The sequence below is a fragment of the Haplochromis burtoni genome, unplaced genomic scaffold, assembly GCF_018398535.1.
Source record: "Haplochromis burtoni strain Fernald_Lab_line unplaced genomic scaffold, NCSU_Asbu1 Contig_75, whole genome shotgun sequence".
In the NCBI taxonomy this organism is placed as follows: Eukaryota; Metazoa; Chordata; class Actinopteri; order Cichliformes; family Cichlidae; genus Haplochromis; species Haplochromis burtoni.
The window spans coordinates 1769558-1787933 of NW_024582436.1; the positions used below are offsets into that span (position 1 = coordinate 1769558).

The window sequence follows — 18376 nt, forward strand, 5'->3', positions numbered from 1 at the left end:
GGGGGGGGGATTCTTCCTCTTGCCAGGGTAAAGGCTTGAGGAATCAAAAAAAAAAGGGGGACGCAGAGAACCACAAGATAAAATGCCTCTCACCACCCTCCCGGTGCGCATAGATTTAGGCTTTTTCTTTCATGTTCAGCTGATCTACAGCGGGGTCTCTGTGAGGACGATTAAAAAGCAAATGAGGGGAAGTGGCTGGTGGAGGTATGTGTGGGCAGGTGGAGTGTGACTAATGTGTGATCAATGATTTTCTTTTTCTTTCCCCTTTGTTGGGTGTGTGAGGTAGAGGGGTCTTACTAAAGCCAGGGCTTTCCCTTATGAGAAACGCAAAATGGCGTCTCCGAGGCAGAAGAGAGAATAAAAGAGCAGTGGAGAGATTAAAGGAAGTGAATAAAGCAGAAGAGGGTTTGAGTATTTTTCTGTACAAACCACAGACCATTACTGGGCACTGATTCTTTTTTTTTTCGTTCTTTTTTTTAAAATAATATATATTTATTTAATTACCTCTCACCTCTCATGACTGTGACAACGGTTGTGTTGATAATGACTGTGGTTATTCCACTGTGTCTATCTGTGTGTTGTTTTTTTTCTTTTTTTTTCCCCTTCAGAAAACCACCAATCACACGAAATGCATAAATCTGCCTGTTAAGGATATTGCATTGTAAAAAGCTGTTGTCTCTGCAACAAATTGCTGTTATTAAATTGTTATTCTAAAAGTTGTACCGCAGCAGAAATCAGACCTAGACCAGATCGCGAAGTAGATTAAAGCGGATTTGCAACGATCCTTAGGAGCAAATGTATTTCCAATAAGCTTTTCGACATTGAGGTTTCAAGGGCAGCTTTTTTATTTTTGTGTAAATATGTACTATAAGAGGCTGAAACCAGACAGTGCCACATTTGTTTAAGGAGATTACTCCTAGCCGTGTCCTTGCTGCAGTGAAGAAGTGCACAGGAATCACTATAGTGGTGTTTATGCGAGCTTGCGTGCGAGAGTGTGTGTTTTTTATTTATAATTTTTTTTTTTCCCTGGGCGAGCAGGCATGCTGTGCTCCCAGACAGCTCTGTGTGCTCATTAATAAACCAACAGAGGGTGAGAGATGGCCTTGCAATACTTTCCTATCCTCGCACTCGCTCACTCTGCCTTCCTCTTTTCCTTCTCCAGGAGTAGCTGCTGCCGTCGCTCCCCTCCCCCCCAGCCAGCTGAAGGACAGAGCGCACCCGCCGAACCCCTTCTCAGGTGACCGTGGCCTCAAGGAGTCCAGGAGGGGCCCCCCCTCTCCGGCCCCAGAGCAGTCCGTGGGAGGCACCCCTCCCCTCAAGGTCCGTCGCCATAGTGACACGGACAAACCCAAGGGCAAGCGGCCGTGCAAGACCAAACACACCAGCCAGAGGGAGCGGGAGAGGGAGAAAAGGAAAGAGGCAGCCGCCAGCAGCCCGGGCCAGCGTTGCGGGACTGAGCTGGGAAAAGCTGAGGATGACAAGGTGAGTGCGACCAAGACGCAGGCGTCTGGATGTTTGCAGCGGCAGACTCTGTTTCAGTATGCCTGTTGGCGCCTCTGATTATGCAGCTGGGGACGGGAAGGAGGGACTGAGGAAGGAAGTATGTTTACAATGTTTAGAGGACTGCTGGAGCTTTGACCTCCCCGCGCCCTCAGCGGCTCCCTGCGGAGGGCCCCGCGTGCATGTGTTTGTGTCTCTGGCCTTAATTGTCGAACGCGTGTCATCTTTTTGTGTGTGTGTGTGTAGCTAGGTGAGAGACAGGGGTGCGAGTGTCTGCGTGTTCGCAAGCATTCAAAAACCCTGGAGCAATTATATATCACACTCACTCCTGAACACAAAGCTACACACACGCACACTTTCTCGCACTCGCACAATGAGGAATGTGGCAGCTACGACTGAGCGTTTGAAACGCCGAGTTCAAAAGGAGGAGGGAGGGGGGAGAGCACGGGGGAAAAATTGAGGGGAAAAAAAAAAAGAAAAAAGAAGGCGAGTCGTTTTCCGCCCGTGCTGCTCTCCTCCCCTGCTCCTCCTCAGCCTGACAGCTGCTTCGACATGGAATTCCACTGAGAGGGCTCGCAGTGTTCGCACACACTCAGTCAGACACGCACACACTCAAGCAGGCAACTCCCTCTCTCGTGTGTTGTGTTCAGAGGGCTCTGTTGGTTTAGCAGTTAAAGAAAAGTGGCGTGCCAACCTGCACTGTTTTAGGGCGTGAACACTCGGCGTGAAAGCTTTGTGTGTGAGTGTGTGTGTGTGTTTTCAGCGATGCATAGCGTATCTCCCAGACACAATAGTCATATATAAACACAGATGTTGTTGATAAAAAATCAATCTGAGTGTGTATATATACAGTAGGTATGCTGTTAAAGAGGTAGTTTGGAAGTCATGTGAGGATAAGTGGGGTGGGGGGGTCTAAACACATGGCTTAAGAACAGATTTGAGCTTCAAATTTCAGTATGAATTTTGGGCCCTGATTCGAATACTTAAACCACCTTTTTAATTGATTCTCCTTTTAACTTATTTAAAAAAGTGGATATCATTTCCTGTGCATGGATGCACATTTTAATTTCCCTCCGTGCGTGTGTGCGTAGTCTCATCCCTGTCCCCTTGGATGCTCGTGTGTGTCTGTGAATGTCCCGTCTGCTTCGTGGCAGGGACTGTAACGCTCTCTCCCCATCTCTCACTCTCTCCTCAGCTGAGTGAGCAGTGCAGCGCTCCGAGGAAGAGAGCCGCTTCTCCTAATCATTATCCCTGCTCTCCAGTCAAGCCCTGCTCCCCCACCGCGCTCTGTCCACCCTCCCTGCAGCTCCAGGCTAATGACAGAGCGGGCGGTGTTCCACCAGAGCCGGCGGGCTTGCACAGAACCCCCCCTGCCGAGCCCTCCGTGGTGCGTCCGATCCCGCCAGAGGCTCGTCGGCTGATTGTGAACAAGAACGCCGGGGAGACGCTCCTTCAGAGAGCAGCGCGACTGGGCTACGAGGTAATAGGCTTCAGTCGAAGTCATCCTCCCTTCTTATCTGCTTTCTCTCTTCGCAATTTACACCCTCAGACTTTGTCTTTTCCAAATCTCTCGCTTTCTCTCTCCCTTCTTAAATTGAGCTCATTTTCTCCACCTACTTTGTTCCTGTCTGTGACTCTGCCAGACGTCGCTTTACTCTTTTTTTTTTTTTCCTTCTCAGAGTTTTTGAGATTCTTCTTTCATCTGTCCTATTCTTCCTCTTCTTCCTTCTTGTATGATTTCCTCCTATTTCGCCCTCACTCGCGATTTCTACTTCACATGCTCCATCTTTTCGGCTCGCCCGCTCTACTCTTTCTCTCTCTCAGGTTTCCGCTCTCTCCCTCCCCCCCTTTCCTCTCAGCGCTCTCTTTCTCTTCCTCTCTTTGTGACTCAGATTGTCGTTGGCACCCCTCCTCTTCCCCACAAGTGTGCGCACACACACACACACACACAGCCTCCCCTCTTCTCGCCTCGCTCCGCTCTCACATCTCATTAATTTTCCGTGAGGCGAAGTGTGACACACACCCCGGCGCGCACACACGCACAGAAACGAGCACGCGCAGGCAGCATGAGGGGATCGGTGGGATCATTATGCGCAGACTGATGCTCGCTGCCTCTCCGTAGCATCGGGAGATTTTTTTTTCTTTGCCGCCGATCATTTGCTCCTAAACCAGATCCTCTCATTCTCCCCACACGCAAGAAAGAATGAGACTTGTGTATATTTTACCGACTCTTTCTCGCTCTCTCGCAACTCCCATTGCTCCGAAAGCTTTTAATTAAAGTTGGATGGCCCGCTCTCTCGTTCTCCCTCATCCCCCGTGTTTCTCTTCGCGAGCCTAAACGTTTCTCCCCCTTGTTGACAGATGTTACAAATTGATTTATTGATCTGAGTAGTTTTAATGCTACTTGAGCTGCGGATTCCTGCTCTCTCAGTGTGTGTGTGTGTGTGTGTGTGTGTGTGTGTGTGTGGGCGCCTGTATGCGTGTCCACTCCTTCGGTATCTCCTTTGATGCCGCCTGTGTGCGTGCGTGATAATTTTTATCACCAGCAGAGGAATCTTCTCAGAAACTGTAAATAGGTGTGGGTTTCTTTTGTTGCTCATTCATGAGTTGCTTTATGGTTGTGTGTGTGTTTGGACACGTTTATGATGATGAGGTACGTGCGCGCGCGTGTGTGTGTGTGTCAGTGATTATGTGTGTGAGTCTGAATGGGAGAGAGCGAGAGTGTGAATGAGAGGTAAGCACTGGGAGTATAATCGCGTTCTAATGGCCCTCTAATGTGCCGTGGTGACTGTGGTTAGCAGTGGCGGCGGCTGTTTTTCTCTCTGGCTCGCTCGCTCTCTCTCACTCACACACACACACTCTCACACACACAGATACACGCGCACGAACAGGGTGCAGCGCAGCAGCAGGGTTCAGTCAGCCGTGCTGGAGAGAAGCTGGCTCGTCTCTCTGATTTATGCGTCTCTCTCGAACGTTTTTTTTCCCTCCCTCTCCTTCTTTTTTTTTTTTCATTCCCCCTTCGCATTTTTCCCTTCCTGCGCTCTGCATGTGGAGAGGGAATGAAGGAGGAGGGAGGAGAAAACCTGAGACTACACAAACAAGGCGCTGACCGCTGCGCAAACAACCCCCTCTCTCCCACCCTTTCTTTCTCTCTCTCTCTCTCTCTCTCTCTCTCTCTCTCTCTCAGGAAGCTCGTCTCTCACTGCCTGTGTGCGATAAGCCTGGGGCAGGCCCCTGGGGCTCCCACACATGCACACACAAGGACGTGCTCAGGAACACACACACCAACTATGCATAAGGCCTAACACACACACACACACACACACACACTTGCATACAAGCCTGTAGATGCGTACAGCGCTTGTCTCACGCTGGTGTTTAAGCGCCGCGAGCTCTGGGCTTATCACATGCAGGCAGAGAGATATGAGGGCCTGTGAGACGGAGGCACGCACACGAACACAGCTCACATGCCGATTATGAGCATGCGACGGAATACGTGCGCTCACGCACACACGCACGTTCTGACCCAGTAAGCACATGCACAGGCATCCTGACATGTTTCTTCTCCATATGCCACACAGACAAGGCGACTCTCGGCGTTCGCTATCGCACACCCACATAGACCTGCACATGCAAATTCAGTGTCTCCTCATGCACGCACAAGCCATTAAATACACCGCTGCACCTTTTTTGTGTGTGTGTTTGTGTGTAAATCGGCACATGCAGGATGCAGAATCACCTCATGCATGCGATTTTAGCACACATGCACTTCTCCGTGCTGTTCTCGCTGCCCGGGCCGGCACTGTGCATATTTCACGTTCATTTAGTTTTGCAATCCGTGCCTCTGCACATGAAAGCCCACTCTCTCTCTCTTTCTCTCTCTCTCTTCCTTCCTCCCTCACTCCCCTTTTATTCTCTCGCTCTCCCTCGCTCTCTGAGCATTTGAAATGGTAATGAGCAGAGATTCTGCGGATGTCTTCATCCCTCTAGTGCTGGGGCTCGGGGCCCCTCAGCTCTCTGCCCATTGAAAGCTCAGATAAAGGTGCAATCTGTCATTTATTCTCCCCATGAATCGCTTCTGATTTTTCTCCTCAAATCCATGTATGATCCAAGCAAAGAGGAAAAAACTGGATTGCATTTTAAGTGCGTAGTTGGACCAGAAAGCGTGATGGAAAAACTTGGAAAATGAAATCACTGTGATCAGTGGTTTTTGTGGTAAAGTACATCCACAGTGACTTAAAGTTCAGCTTTGACCGATGGCAAGCAGTCCCGACAGTGCTGACCTTTGATGGAACTACAGACCAAAAAGTCCAAAATTTAACACGTTATCACACTAACTGTATTGCATTTCATTAAACAGACTAATACTGCACATCTCTTTAACTAAACAATTTTAAGCTGAGGTCGTTAGGGTCGTTAGCTTACTCGTCGCAGGCCAGCTAGCTATGACAACTGCTTTGGCGGGTTCGCACCATCATGTTGTTGGGTAGTAGCAGTATCGCTTGCTAACTAGAGCTAGTTAGCAAAAGATTGCTAACTAGCTTCGGACGTAACATCAACGTTTTTTGCAAACTTACATTTGCACTCTGTCATCTTCTGATCCAACGAAATACCAATAGCTACTAATCTCTGAGTGACAAAGGATTATGCTTCCCGTATCCACAAGCCTGCTTGGGTCCAAGTAATGTAAATTTCATCATCAGACGGTGAGTGTGAAGTTCCGTGGGGACGTCTGCGTCTACCTGCTTTTGGTGACTGCAAGGAGAATTTACATTACAGTGCAGCAGCTACGCATGCTCACAAAGTGGTGGACTTCAAAGAAGCATAAAGCAGGGGTTATATTTCCGAGTCTGCTTGGGACTTGACGTAAATTTCATCATCAGACGGTTAGCATGAGGGTCTGAGGATTCAGTACAACTCGACTGAAACGAGACGAGTCGCCCCCTGCTGGTTATTAGCAAAAAATTGTGGGCCGTCTATGTCTAATATACAGAATATGGTAAACAATAACACAACTGTAAACGGTTATTACAAGACCATTCGCATACCACAGGGTATGCATGTGCAGCAGGCAACGGCACAACAGGATTGACGAAATTCAAGACAAGGTTTCGTTTTTTCCACCTGGACTACCAACGAGGTGGAAGGTAGAAGCGGCAACGAGAAAACCAAAACAGACTTTGCGGTGTTACAGAGAAAATGTAAGGACAGTGGCAGGACCATTTTTCATCGTTAGTAAAAGCCACTGGCATTGGCACAAGAAGGACGACCTCAAAAGAAAAGTACGCAAGCTTAGCTGTTATGGTTTGATCAGTGAACGCGGGTGTTGCGTTATCATTGTTTGTCCAGATTAAAACAATATCTCATTATTTTCACAAAGGTTGGGTCAGCAGAGCTTCCATAGGTTTATTTTCGGGGCTCCTAAACCGGCCGAAGATTTTGGACAGCGGATGTGAAAGCATAAGTTTTAAAATGAAACTGGATTAGTGTGGACGTACCCATTTAAAAGACACCTGTGGAGAAGCTTTAATGTGCAGGTTACCGATGAGAATGGGACATCCTCCTGTTTTTCATTCTTCTTTTTAAGTTGGCTTAAATGGCATATGTGTGGCTGAGTGTGAGATTAAGTCTGACTGACATCATGAGTAGTTGCATACTGAGGCTTCCCGTCTCCCTCCAGCGGTGCCATTCTAGGAGGGCCGGGCTTTCACGCACACTTTACACATGCACTCAATCATCCGCACATTTCACTTTTCTGAGCACGCACAAACTTTGCTGCCTAGACTTCATCATTCAAAGGAAAGCCACTCGTGCATCTGCGCACGTGATTCATCTCGACATGACCACATGTGCTGTATGCGAGGACTCTGCGAGCCGCGAGGGGTTAAATGTCTGAGTGATGCATTGATTGCAGGCGAGCGCAGGGAAGCATTCTAGAGAGGGAGATTAGAGGACGGAGCGAAAGAGCGAGAGGAGGAGGAGGGGAGGGGTGTCTCATTTTACTGCGGAGGAGTGCGTGTGTGTGTCTGTCTGGCGGGAAGCCGGGGCTCTCATGCTAAGCTCCTCGCTCTCTCCCAGCGATATTAAACACGGCTCCGGAGGTTTAGCGCTACGCCTCCTCCACAGCCACACACAAAAAGGCACACAAGCGCACAGACACAGACCGAGGAAAGCTGCATATCAACACTCTCTACCCGTCAGTCTCTCTAACACTTGCTCTCATTCACTCACGCGCGCGCGCACACACACACACACACACACACACACACACACACACACACACACACACACACACACACACACAGCAAGTGGAATCCCCCAGAGGGGAGCTTGAGCACAGTGCTCCTGAATCTCTCTCCAGCAGGCAAACAGAGCGTTGGCAGTGAAAGAAAACCAGTTGGAGCGTCTCTCCACCTTCCCTCATTTCTCTCTCTCCCTCTTTTTATTTTGCACTTCTTCCTTGCCTGCTTTCCCTCTTCCTTCTCTTTCTCCATTATCTCTCCCGCCTCTCTGGCTCGTCCGATCGCTCGCTCTATCACTCTTTTCACCCCTCCCCGTTTTCACACCGCCACCCACCACCCCTTCATCTCTTGTTATTATCAGCTGCAGCCCAGAGGACTGCCCCGGCAGATTTCATCCACAGATTCATTTATCTGTCATCTGTCGGGGTGTTGCCTCTCGTCTGTCCCGTTCCGCGTCCTCTCTAACCCTCTGCTCGTCCCTCTGTCAGTCTGTTTTCTCTCTCCGCTTGCCTTTCCTTCCCTCTTCCTCCCTCCAGCCACCCTGTTCTGAAAGCGCGAGTGAGAGAGAGATAAACACTTGGACTAGATGGCAGCCTAGAATTAGCATAGAAATGGAAGTTTGGAGTCATTTCCCAGGTTCAGATGAGCAGCTCTGCTCCCCTCGGCACAGGACTGTCAGCAGGACAGGGTATGAATGTGTCTGGATATAAGAGTCGTGTGTGTGTGTGTGTGTGTGTGTGTGTGTGTGGTTGTGTGTGTGTGTGTGTGTGTGTGTGTGTGTGTGTGTGTGGTTACAGTTGGATCCATAAGTTTAAAAAATCTATATATATAATTTTGCTTCTATATACCACTACAATTGATATGAAATATAGCAATAAAGATGTAAATGTATGCAGCTTTAATTCAAGGGGTTTTAAGACAAATATTGTGTTAATGTTAATGAGTTCAAGCTATTTTTTTTTTCTATATTTCTACGTGACATTTCCATTTTCACAGGCTCAAAAGTGAAAGGACAATTTACTGGTGTCGTGGAGACGGGCCACTCGTGGTCACAAAACTATTCTTTTAATGCGAATTTAAGGACATATTGGATTTCAAAGCTATTTTAACGTCTGGATATATCTATTTGGGTTTACAAATACTAGTAATAGCCAGTGCCACACTAAGTTGCCTATCCAACAGGGCACAAACTAACAAAAAAAAAGCACACTTGTCTGACTCGAACGGGCCCTGTATCGACACACTTTTAGGCTGCTTTCTGTCTCTCTGGCTCGTCTCTGTTTAATGGCAGCAGACGCTGCTCCAGTCCAATAAAAACCAGTCTGACTACTTAGTGCTGGACCTCCAACTGTCACAGCCCTAGACCAGAGAAAACGCTTCCAGCTCTTGAGCGGCGCTATCAAATCTCTTTGTTCCGCTTCCATTATGCTGTGTTCAGAGCCCAGCCATTGTAACTGGCTGCCACAGCAGCGTCCAGGCCCAACCATGCCCCACACACACACACACACACACACACACACACACACACACACACACACACGTGCATGAGGAGAATCTGGCAGGCTAAATACAGTTGAGTCACACTTGGTCTCCTCGATGTGTTTGGCGCCAGCTCCAGTATTATGGAGCATTTGTGTGCGAGCGTGTATGTTTGTCCAGCACAGGAAACACACTCAGTTCCTCCTTTCCTTCATTTTTCTCCCTCAGGAACCGTAAAGGGAAGGACTGTTTGCGCATGCATCTGACTTGTGTGGCTGCTCTCGCAGTGTTTGCTTCGCAGATGCTCACACACTAAGCCCTGCTCTCTTTGTTGGCTCTTTTTTTTAAAAATTTTTTTAGGAGGTTGTGCTGTACTGTCTGGAGAACAGAGTGTGTGAGGTGAATCACAGAGATTACGCCGGTTACTGCGCGCTCCACGAGGCATGCGCCCGCGGCTGGCTCACCATAGTCCAACACCTTCTGGATTACGGGGCTGACATCAACTGCAGCGCTCAGGACGGCACCAGGTAAACGAACTCTTTCATGCACGTGCACACTCGATCACAAACACCAACGGTTACATAAACACCCCTCTTAGGAAAATGCAGAAATGTAGGGATTTTCTTTTTTTGGTTTTACATGAATTCCCGAATAAAGAAAACCAGGGCTTGGCCATCAATAAAGTGACGCGAGCTTTCTCATAACTAAAATTTCTGGGATTTATTTTACATTATTGTACAAGAGCAGTGATTTGGCTGATTAGCTGCACTTTTGGAAAGGGAAGGCTAGTACTTTCATTGCAGTGTTATTAAAATTTACACTGGGGGGTCTGTTCTAAGAAACTGTGCTCAGGTCTTACAGGAGTATTGCCCATGCAGTTTTGCTTTTGAGATTTGTAGCATCTGCAGTAAGAACAACAGTAGTCTTATAAATCTGAATTTCATTTTACTTTATGTCTCGCTACGTCTGAGTTTAGGGAAAATCTAAATAAGGAAAATATAGATCGTTCTTGTAAGTTTGATCAGAAGTGAATTCCCAAAAATATCCTCCACACCATGTATAAATTTTATCCATAGATTTTGAAGGATATGTAGATCCGAGTTTAAAATATTTTCTGAAGAAGGTAAAGAAGACATTTCCCTCTTATAATTTTAATTTGATATGTATTTGTAAAGATATGATACAAAATGCAATTTCCCCCCTAATCTCATCCTGGAAAACCACTCCAATAGTTAATCAACGAACTTACTTCCCTGTGTGTGTAGACCGATTCACGATGCCGTGGAGAACGACCACCTGGACGTGGTGAGAGTCCTGCTGTCTTATGGCGCCGACCCCACCTTGGCAACGTATTCTGGCCGTGGCCTTCTCAAGATGACCCACAGCGACAGCATGGAGCGCTTCCTCACTGGTAAATGTGATTTTCTTACATATGAAAGAAAGAAATTGACATTAAACTGAGTCCTTGACTTCAGATTCTTACATTTGAGTCTCATTTTGGCACGTGTGATAGATGGCTTGCAAACAAAGCCTTCTGAGTTAGGCCATCATATGTAGGAATTATCTGCAATATGAAGAAAGACAAAACGGATCTTAACAAAAAAAAGGTTACTTAATATCTAATTTAAGATCCTTATTAAAATCGCAGTGTAGTAAGAGCTAAAGTTGGTAGAATGTTTCTTCTCTCATGCAGACAAAATGAAATGCAAAAGCCACAAAATTTGAATATTAATGTGCCTTTGACCACAGATCATAAAACTCAGCAATGCTAGAAAAGGGAAATAAAAGCCAACGCGAAGCAAGGATTTCTTTTTCAAAAAACACACACGCACACACAAAAAAACAAAAACCAGAAGGCACACCGGAGTGTGGCCATCAAAAGGTGAGGCAAGGGTAAACTGTTAAAGAGATCGGTCACGAGCCCGGTTCCCGAAAGCTCCCATCTTGGCTTGTTCGCTGTTTGCTGTTCTTTCAGCGCTCTGACCTCTGTGCAACCTGTTGGTGTGAGGCCCCCTCCGCAAATCCTCCCAACTACAGCTCGACACGTCCGTCGCTGTCATCCCCGTCTCCCCTCCAGCGACCTCCCTACCCCTCCTCTCCCCCTCCCTTCCTCCCTCGACCACCTGTTAGACAGGGAGTCTGAGCCCGCCAGGGTGCGTGCTGCTGCCTCTGAGCTCCTCTATCTGGTTACTTAGCAACGGCAACTGTGTTTGCTCAGCGTACGTGCGGAAATGGGCTTTGCTCTGGCTAGAGACTCTGCTTTTGTACGTGTGCATGTGAGCGCCTGTCTTTTCACAAGGCTGCCACGCTACAGTCTGACGTGTGTGTTGTGAGGGCTTGATGTTTGTACTCGGGTTGAGTCAACACGAATCTGTGCACAGGAGTAGGAGGAGGAAATGAAAGCACACACACACACACACACAAACAGGCTCACGTTTCCCCTGTAGCCAGCTGCTTGGCATTACCTGAACTAGTTAAAAGCTATTGCCTGAGAGACACTCGGGGGCTCGTAGCGAGCAGGAGAGACGATCGCGGAACAGAGGCGAAAATAAAACAGGTGGCAGGAGGAGGTTTATGTGAGTAGGTAGACGCCTGCGAAAGCTGGTGCTGAATGTTGAAGAGAACGCGGGTGGATGGATCGATGTCGGCAGGGAGATCGAGCACCGGAGAAAATGAGCGAGTGCAAGCGATTGCTGCCCTCCCTCCACCTGGTCCCACTCATCTGGAGGCCGTTAATCCCTCCAAACACACGCCAGACGCCCCACGCCTCAGCACTGGCACAAAGCCCAGCTCTCACTCTGCAAGTGTGTGCGTGCGCGCGCATGTGCTGAATACACACTTTGCTCTCGCTGGGTGTGCTTATCCAGCTCCCTCTGCCTGTTTGTTTCCATCGCTCTGTGTGTGTGTGCGCACTCGGCGACTGTGTGTGGTTCTTGTTTGATTCCTGGCAGCAGTCTGCAGGCCTGCTCTGCACTGAGCCAGCTCTAACCCAGCGGAGACAGCCACTCTCCTCCCCCGTGGTAGAGCCGCTGGCCCCTGACCATCAGCCCTCCCGTCCTCCCCTCCTCCCCCCAAAAACATTTGCTCTGTTTGTTTCTCTTTTCTCTCTTGACACTCCCCCTCACCCTCCTCCTCCTTCTCTCCTCTTTTTTTTCCTGCGCTCTTTATCCATTTTTCTGCTGTATTCTCCAAGGGCAATTGTATTTGCCTCGTTGCCTGTCCCCAGGGCTTTGGCTCTTGAATAACAGGCTTCGCTCCTCTCCTCTGTCCGTAGATTATTTTGCCGACCTTCAGGGCCGCTCAGATGACGACCCAGGGCTTTATTGGGAATTCTATGGCAGCGCTGTGTGTGGTGAGTACTGATCAGCACTCTGCGTGTGTCCTTTAGTGCTTACAAAGTCTTTATTTTTAAACATCATCAGTGTCTGTACGTCGCACTGGCCCCTTTTAGGCAAGGCAGCTTTATGGTAATGTTGACGCTCACTAAAAAACGATCCGTGCTTTTCCTTTTTTCTGTGTCCAGAGTCTACTGAAGAGGGCGGTGTCTATGACATTTTAGCAGACGCCCCAGGTCCAGATGATGAAGATGAGGATGATAAAAGGGAGGTGTTTGAGTTCGAGTTCTCCGACCGACCTCTTTTGCCTTGCTACAACATCCAGGTGTCCCTCTCCCAGGGGTGAGCATTATTCTCAAAAGCAGATTACATTTTCAACTCTGTTTTTTCCTAAATTCCTAAACGTCTGTTAATTATTCTCTTTCAGGCCAAAAAACTGGCTGCTATTCTCTGATGTGCTCCGTCGGCTGCGGATGTCCGCTCGCGGTTTCCGGCAGGCCTTCCCTCACATGGAGGTGGTGACGGTAGCGGAGGCGGAGTTTTACCGGCAAGCATCTCTGTCCCAGCTCTTCTCCTGCCCAGAAGAGCTGGAGGGCTTCCATCCCGACAGCAAGGAGCTGCTGGACCTGGTGGAAGACAGCGCAGAGCTCGCAGCCCTGCTGGGCTCCACGCTGGAGTTTCTGGACGACCGCTGGGATCACCCCGGTGACAAACTCAAGGACAAAATCAAGGCTGTGGAAAAGTTGGGCTCATCCTGACCCTTTGACCCACTGAACCTTGATCATTATCGACTGCAGTTTGCTTTAGAACCGAGCAGGGGTTATGACGATATGCCTTAGCCTGACCTTTAGTTCCTGCGCTTCGGCCCGACTCTGGACCAGCACTGGTGCACTGTACAGATGGACTGACCTACTGGCTGATGGGCTGCTGAAACATTTCCCTCTGTTAACTGAGGATCAATATATTTGTGACTCAATAGACTTAATAATGGTCTTATTTTTATAAATTAATATATGTATAAATAAATATATAGATATATATATATATAAATAAATATATAATATCAAGAGTTTTTTTTTTTTTTTGCTCACACGCCCCTCTGAAAGATTTTGTATGGCAACAGAGCGTAAGCGTGTTGTCAGCAACTGGATGGCGTGCGTGAGCGCGCGGCACATTGCGCATGTGTGTAGTTGTACAGAATAGTACCGAGGCTGTGCTATTGAATGTGGTATTTGTGTTTATAGGAAGCACATGATGTCCTGTTTTTCTCCCCCCAGCCATCCCCTCCTCAGACTTTAGTGCTCGCTTGAGCCTCAGGGGCTTTTCTGTTGTTGTTGTTTTTTGGGTTTTTTTTCTGGATGTTCAAATGTTGCTTCCTGTTTAGTCTGTAATTTAACATGCAAACTACAAAATTGTATAATAAAGTTTTAAGATAATGTTGATATTCACCCCTTGGCACAGCTTGTACATAACAAGGAGGCTACTGCAGTAAGGTAATTTTTGGTGTGTCCAGTTTTGTTTTGTTTTGGGTTTGTTTGTTCTTTTTGTTCTAACTTTGTAATTAAAATATCTCATAATTTGTATTTATATTTTACAAACGAAGTTGCTTTAAAATAAATATACAAACCGCAAGATGATCTACGTGTCCTGCTCCTCGTTAAGTCATTCATGAAGTCATTTGAATTCTGAGAAGTTGAGCGGTGATGGGGGCCCTGTCGTTTTCAATCTGTGTGTGTAATTACTCCTGTGCCTGATGGAAGTGCGATCCACCACGATCCTCTATTGCCATCTCTTGGAAATTTTAAGTATTGTAGGTTTGGTGCAATTTATTGCTGCAACCCTGAGAGAACAATGTGCCAACTCCCCTTTTGCCGCCTATGTGGTGAACAGCTGCTGGCTTGCTGCGTCCTCTAGTGTATAAATCTGCAAACGCCACCCATTCAATGGGGCTTCAATTCTAAATCCCAACTTTTGTGTGGGTGCCGATGCTTTTTAATGTTAATGGAAATCCAGGAGGTTTTTGACTGCATCAAGGCAGGATTGGAAAACACAATATGTGAGTGTGTGTCATGATTTGATTACTTGATTAGCCAAATTAAAAGCTTTGGGTTTTTTTCAATGGTAATAATCACCTAATGATCTTCTTACTATCAGCAAAATCAGCAATGAAGTTCTCCTTCAAATGAGCAGTATCACTGAGGCTGCGGATTTCTATTCATTTGTGCCACAGAGCTCTACTGTTGTACACAAGTGACTTTAAACTTGGACTCATTGTTGGTGCCAGACAGACTAGTCTGAGAGTTTCAGAAAGTGCTGCTCTACTGGGATTTTCCCACACAAATGCTTAGAATGGCTTGTAAAAGAGAAAATATTAAGTGAGCAGCAGTTCTCTGGGTGAAAATGCCTTGTTGATGCCAGAGGTCAGCTCATACGAAGCCAACAGTTACTCAAATAACCACACACTATAACCAAAGTATGCAGAAGAGCATTTCTGAATGCGCAACAAGTCTAACCTTGACGCAGATGGGCCACAGCAGCAGAAGACCACACCGGCTCCCACTCCTGTCAGCTAAGACCAAGAATCTGAGGCTCCGGTTCACACAGCCTTAACAAAACTGGACAACAAAAGGTTGGAACGGCACTTGGTCTGAAAACATTGTTGCTGACCATGTTCATCCCTTTATGACCACAGTGCACCATCTTCCAGCAGGATAACGCTCCATGACGCAAAGCTCTGATCACCTTAATGTGTTTTCTTGAACATGACAACTTACTTCAATGGCCTCTATCGTCACCAGGCCAGATTTGAAATGGGAGATTCACATTGTGAATAAGCAGCTTCAAAATCTCCAGAAACTCTGTGATGCCGTCATGTCAATATGTTCAAAATATATTCACTATTTACTATTGTTTGAGAAATGTTTTCTAAATCCACAGTGTCCATCTTCCATAACACGAAAACGAGAGTGGGAAGCACCACAGGCACGTGCAGTGGGAGTTTTCCAAGAGCACGTATATGTTACTTTATTCACATGTTTAGGTCTTGTAGTGCTGCTGTGCTTCTGTGGCACATAATTCTGGAAATGTATATTTCAGCTAAGCAGTTTGGAGCCAGGTGATAAGGTGAGGTTGTGTTTGATAGTGTTATTTCGTACTGTAAGCCAGCTGTCACTCAGGAGTTACCGTAGCAATGAGCAACACGTGTTTGGCGTCACTGAACAAATAATCCACGGTAACATTTCAGCATATTGTTACTCAAGTGGTCCGGGATGGGACCCAAAATCTCGTCTGGGCTCTGCAGGTTTTTGTTTTTGCTAGACTCGTGCTATTGGAGTTTTAATAGACAACATTTTCTGCCACTGTCTCCTGGAAGATATTTATAATGTTTCACTCCATGTGAAAAGAGACAGAAATGCTGTAAATTTGTTCAAAAACAAAAAGAAGACCACTTCAGACTCTGGCTGCTTTCCAACCCCTGCACAGTTGGCCAATAGCCAGTGAAGGTGGTGAATGTCAAATTGGTAGTTTCAGAAAGTCAGACAGGTGTGGAAAAAGGGGGTTTCCTAAGGCATCTGAGCATTCGGTGAGCATTTCTGACAGACTGCACAGACGCCTTTACGGTATAGGAATAACAGTTGCTATCCAGGGCTGCGGGCAAAATATAAAATATATTTAAAAAAACGCAATGCAATTGTCAGCTGTGTGCACTCTACTAGATAAGCAATGATTGCATGCACGCTACAGGGTTTGCTGGACTTGTAGGACTAGCCCACAGCCCCACAGTGAAGCAATCTGCAGTCTGCATCACAACTTCCACATCACCTAAATGTTTAGATTAACATCGACACATCCATTCAGGAAATAAATATCTGGATAGACAGACTGCTGTGGATGGAAACAGCAAATTGCAGTACATGAGCATAAACCAAATCAAGTTCTTCAGACAAAGTTAAAGATAAAGACAAACTAATATCATTGTGGGGATATAAGATGATCTTAGGACTTCTTTTTAAGTCCAGCAACATCACTCAGAATGCTCAGTGTGACTGCTTGCTTTTGCTTAGGTGAGGAAAGTCTGAGATGAAATGCTTTCTGCATGCAGGTCGAGAGGAAACGGCCCATTGCAGATATCCTGGTAAAGGTGTCAGACTCGTGTCAGGTGTCAGAGTCTGTCAGACAGCTAATTTAGATGCTGAAGGCGTTAGTTTGTCAGCTGAGACTCTGAAGAGTCATATCCTGAGGCAGAGGTTGCAGGAGGGTCACAACTCAGTGTCAAGAGGATCTCTACTCTGACTAACTTCCCACTTTACTCAACAGCAGGATGTAATTGCAGATAAGGGCTTTGTCTCTGAATATAAACCTCTAATAAGCACTTATTATGGGCACTATTAAGTGGAAAAATTGGGATGACACAGAATACGGCGTGGATATGCTCGTCACCCACGGTGAAGGCTTTGTTTCTTCCTAATTGTCAGTAAAATTCATTAGAATGGAGCCAAGCAGACTGAAAAATGAACGGTTGCGTGCAGCTCGATTTAGTTGGTAATGTCTGAATCTTGGGGTTTTTCTCCATTATTAATGAGCTCCCAGAAATAGTCTGATGATTTAACTGATTTATGGAACTGAAAAATCTCAAGCAAGTGTTGTGATAAAATTTGATCTGCAGTGTCGATAAATCAGCGCTGAAACGTCTTTTAGCCACTGCAACCCTGACAAAGGACAGAAAGAAAAGCTTACCACTCTTACTAAAAGGCAAACCAACCAGGGGGCCATTTCTGAGTGCCACTCTGCATGCATTCTACTTTTCTTTTCCTGTCAAAGTGCATTTGGATGGCTTGTTGACATCTACAGGGATGCAAATGGACACACTTCAGCTTGTGCACAATTCTGACACGCTCTTACTTAACCCTCAGTCATTTTTTTTTCTCTATTTGGCACGGCATTCTTATGAAAAGTCGTGTTTTCTCTCAGACATTTCTTGGGTTCGATTTTCGAGCTTTGCATGGAACGATTTGTAATCATTTTAGAATTAAGACAGCATAACGGATACCAGATGACTTTTTTCACCGCATCATCATCTCTGGAGATGATGGAGCGGTTATCTTATTTTGACACAGCCCTCAGACTTAAGGATAAAATCACGGCGACTTAACACTGAACGTGTGGAAATACGGAACCGCCTTAGGCCAAGTCAGAAAACAGGCGTGTGCTTTGCTTTGTGCCAGCTTCTAAACAAACCAGTAGGGCCACAATGATAAAGGTCAAATACTGATTGAACATATCCACAACTGGCAAGTTTTGTGTGCTTTGGTTACTACATTGATTTGGACCCTGGTTACACCGCATTCCCAACAATGGTGACAAAGTGCAGCTGTAGAACCATTTCCCTCTCTTTGAACATCTTTCGATGTCATTTCTTCTACCATACATTTTTAAGTGCTGAGCTATCACCAGCTTTTCTGCAGTCTTTTTTTCCCCGATGAAATGCTCTGATCAAGTCATAGCTTAAGAATTCAAGGCGTGTAGATGAAAATGAGGAACTGCCAACTGTAGTTAACACACAACTCACACTCATTTTCATATCTTAGTGGGGACATTTAATTGACATAATGCTTTTCCTGGCATCTTACCCTAACCCTAACCATGAAAAATGAATGCCTAACTCTAACCCTCTAAACCTAACCATAACCTAATTGTAACCCTGACACTAAAACCACATTTTGAGCCTCAAAAATGCCTTCAAACTCATGGGGATGGGCATTTGGTCCCCATAAGTGACAGTTGGTCCCCACAAGTATAGTGACACACACACACACACAC

General features: G+C 46.6%; 1 protein-coding gene across 2 annotated transcripts in view; it reads left to right on the plus strand.

Annotated features, from left to right (window-relative positions):
- The window catches only part of bcor (BCL6 corepressor), a 33842-nt gene extending 18960 nt beyond the window's left edge, over positions 1–14882 (plus strand). Inside the window, exons 7-13 of one of the 2 annotated variants that reach the window (XM_005935105.3) lie at positions 1163–1482; positions 2696–2980; positions 9582–9748; positions 10487–10632; positions 12496–12573; positions 12745–12898; positions 12984–14881. In XM_005935105.3, coding sequence (XP_005935167.1) covers positions 1163–1482; positions 2696–2980; positions 9582–9748; positions 10487–10632; positions 12496–12573; positions 12745–12898; positions 12984–13314 — 1481 coding nt within the window. In that variant the 3' untranslated portion in view covers positions 13315–14881. Of the gene's footprint in view, positions 1–1162; positions 1483–2695; positions 2981–9581; positions 9749–10486; positions 10633–12495; positions 12574–12744; positions 12899–12983 lie in introns of both variants that reach the window. The other variant, XM_005935104.3, reaches the window with a different exon arrangement.
- The last annotated feature ends 3494 nt before the right edge of the window (positions 14883–18376 follow it).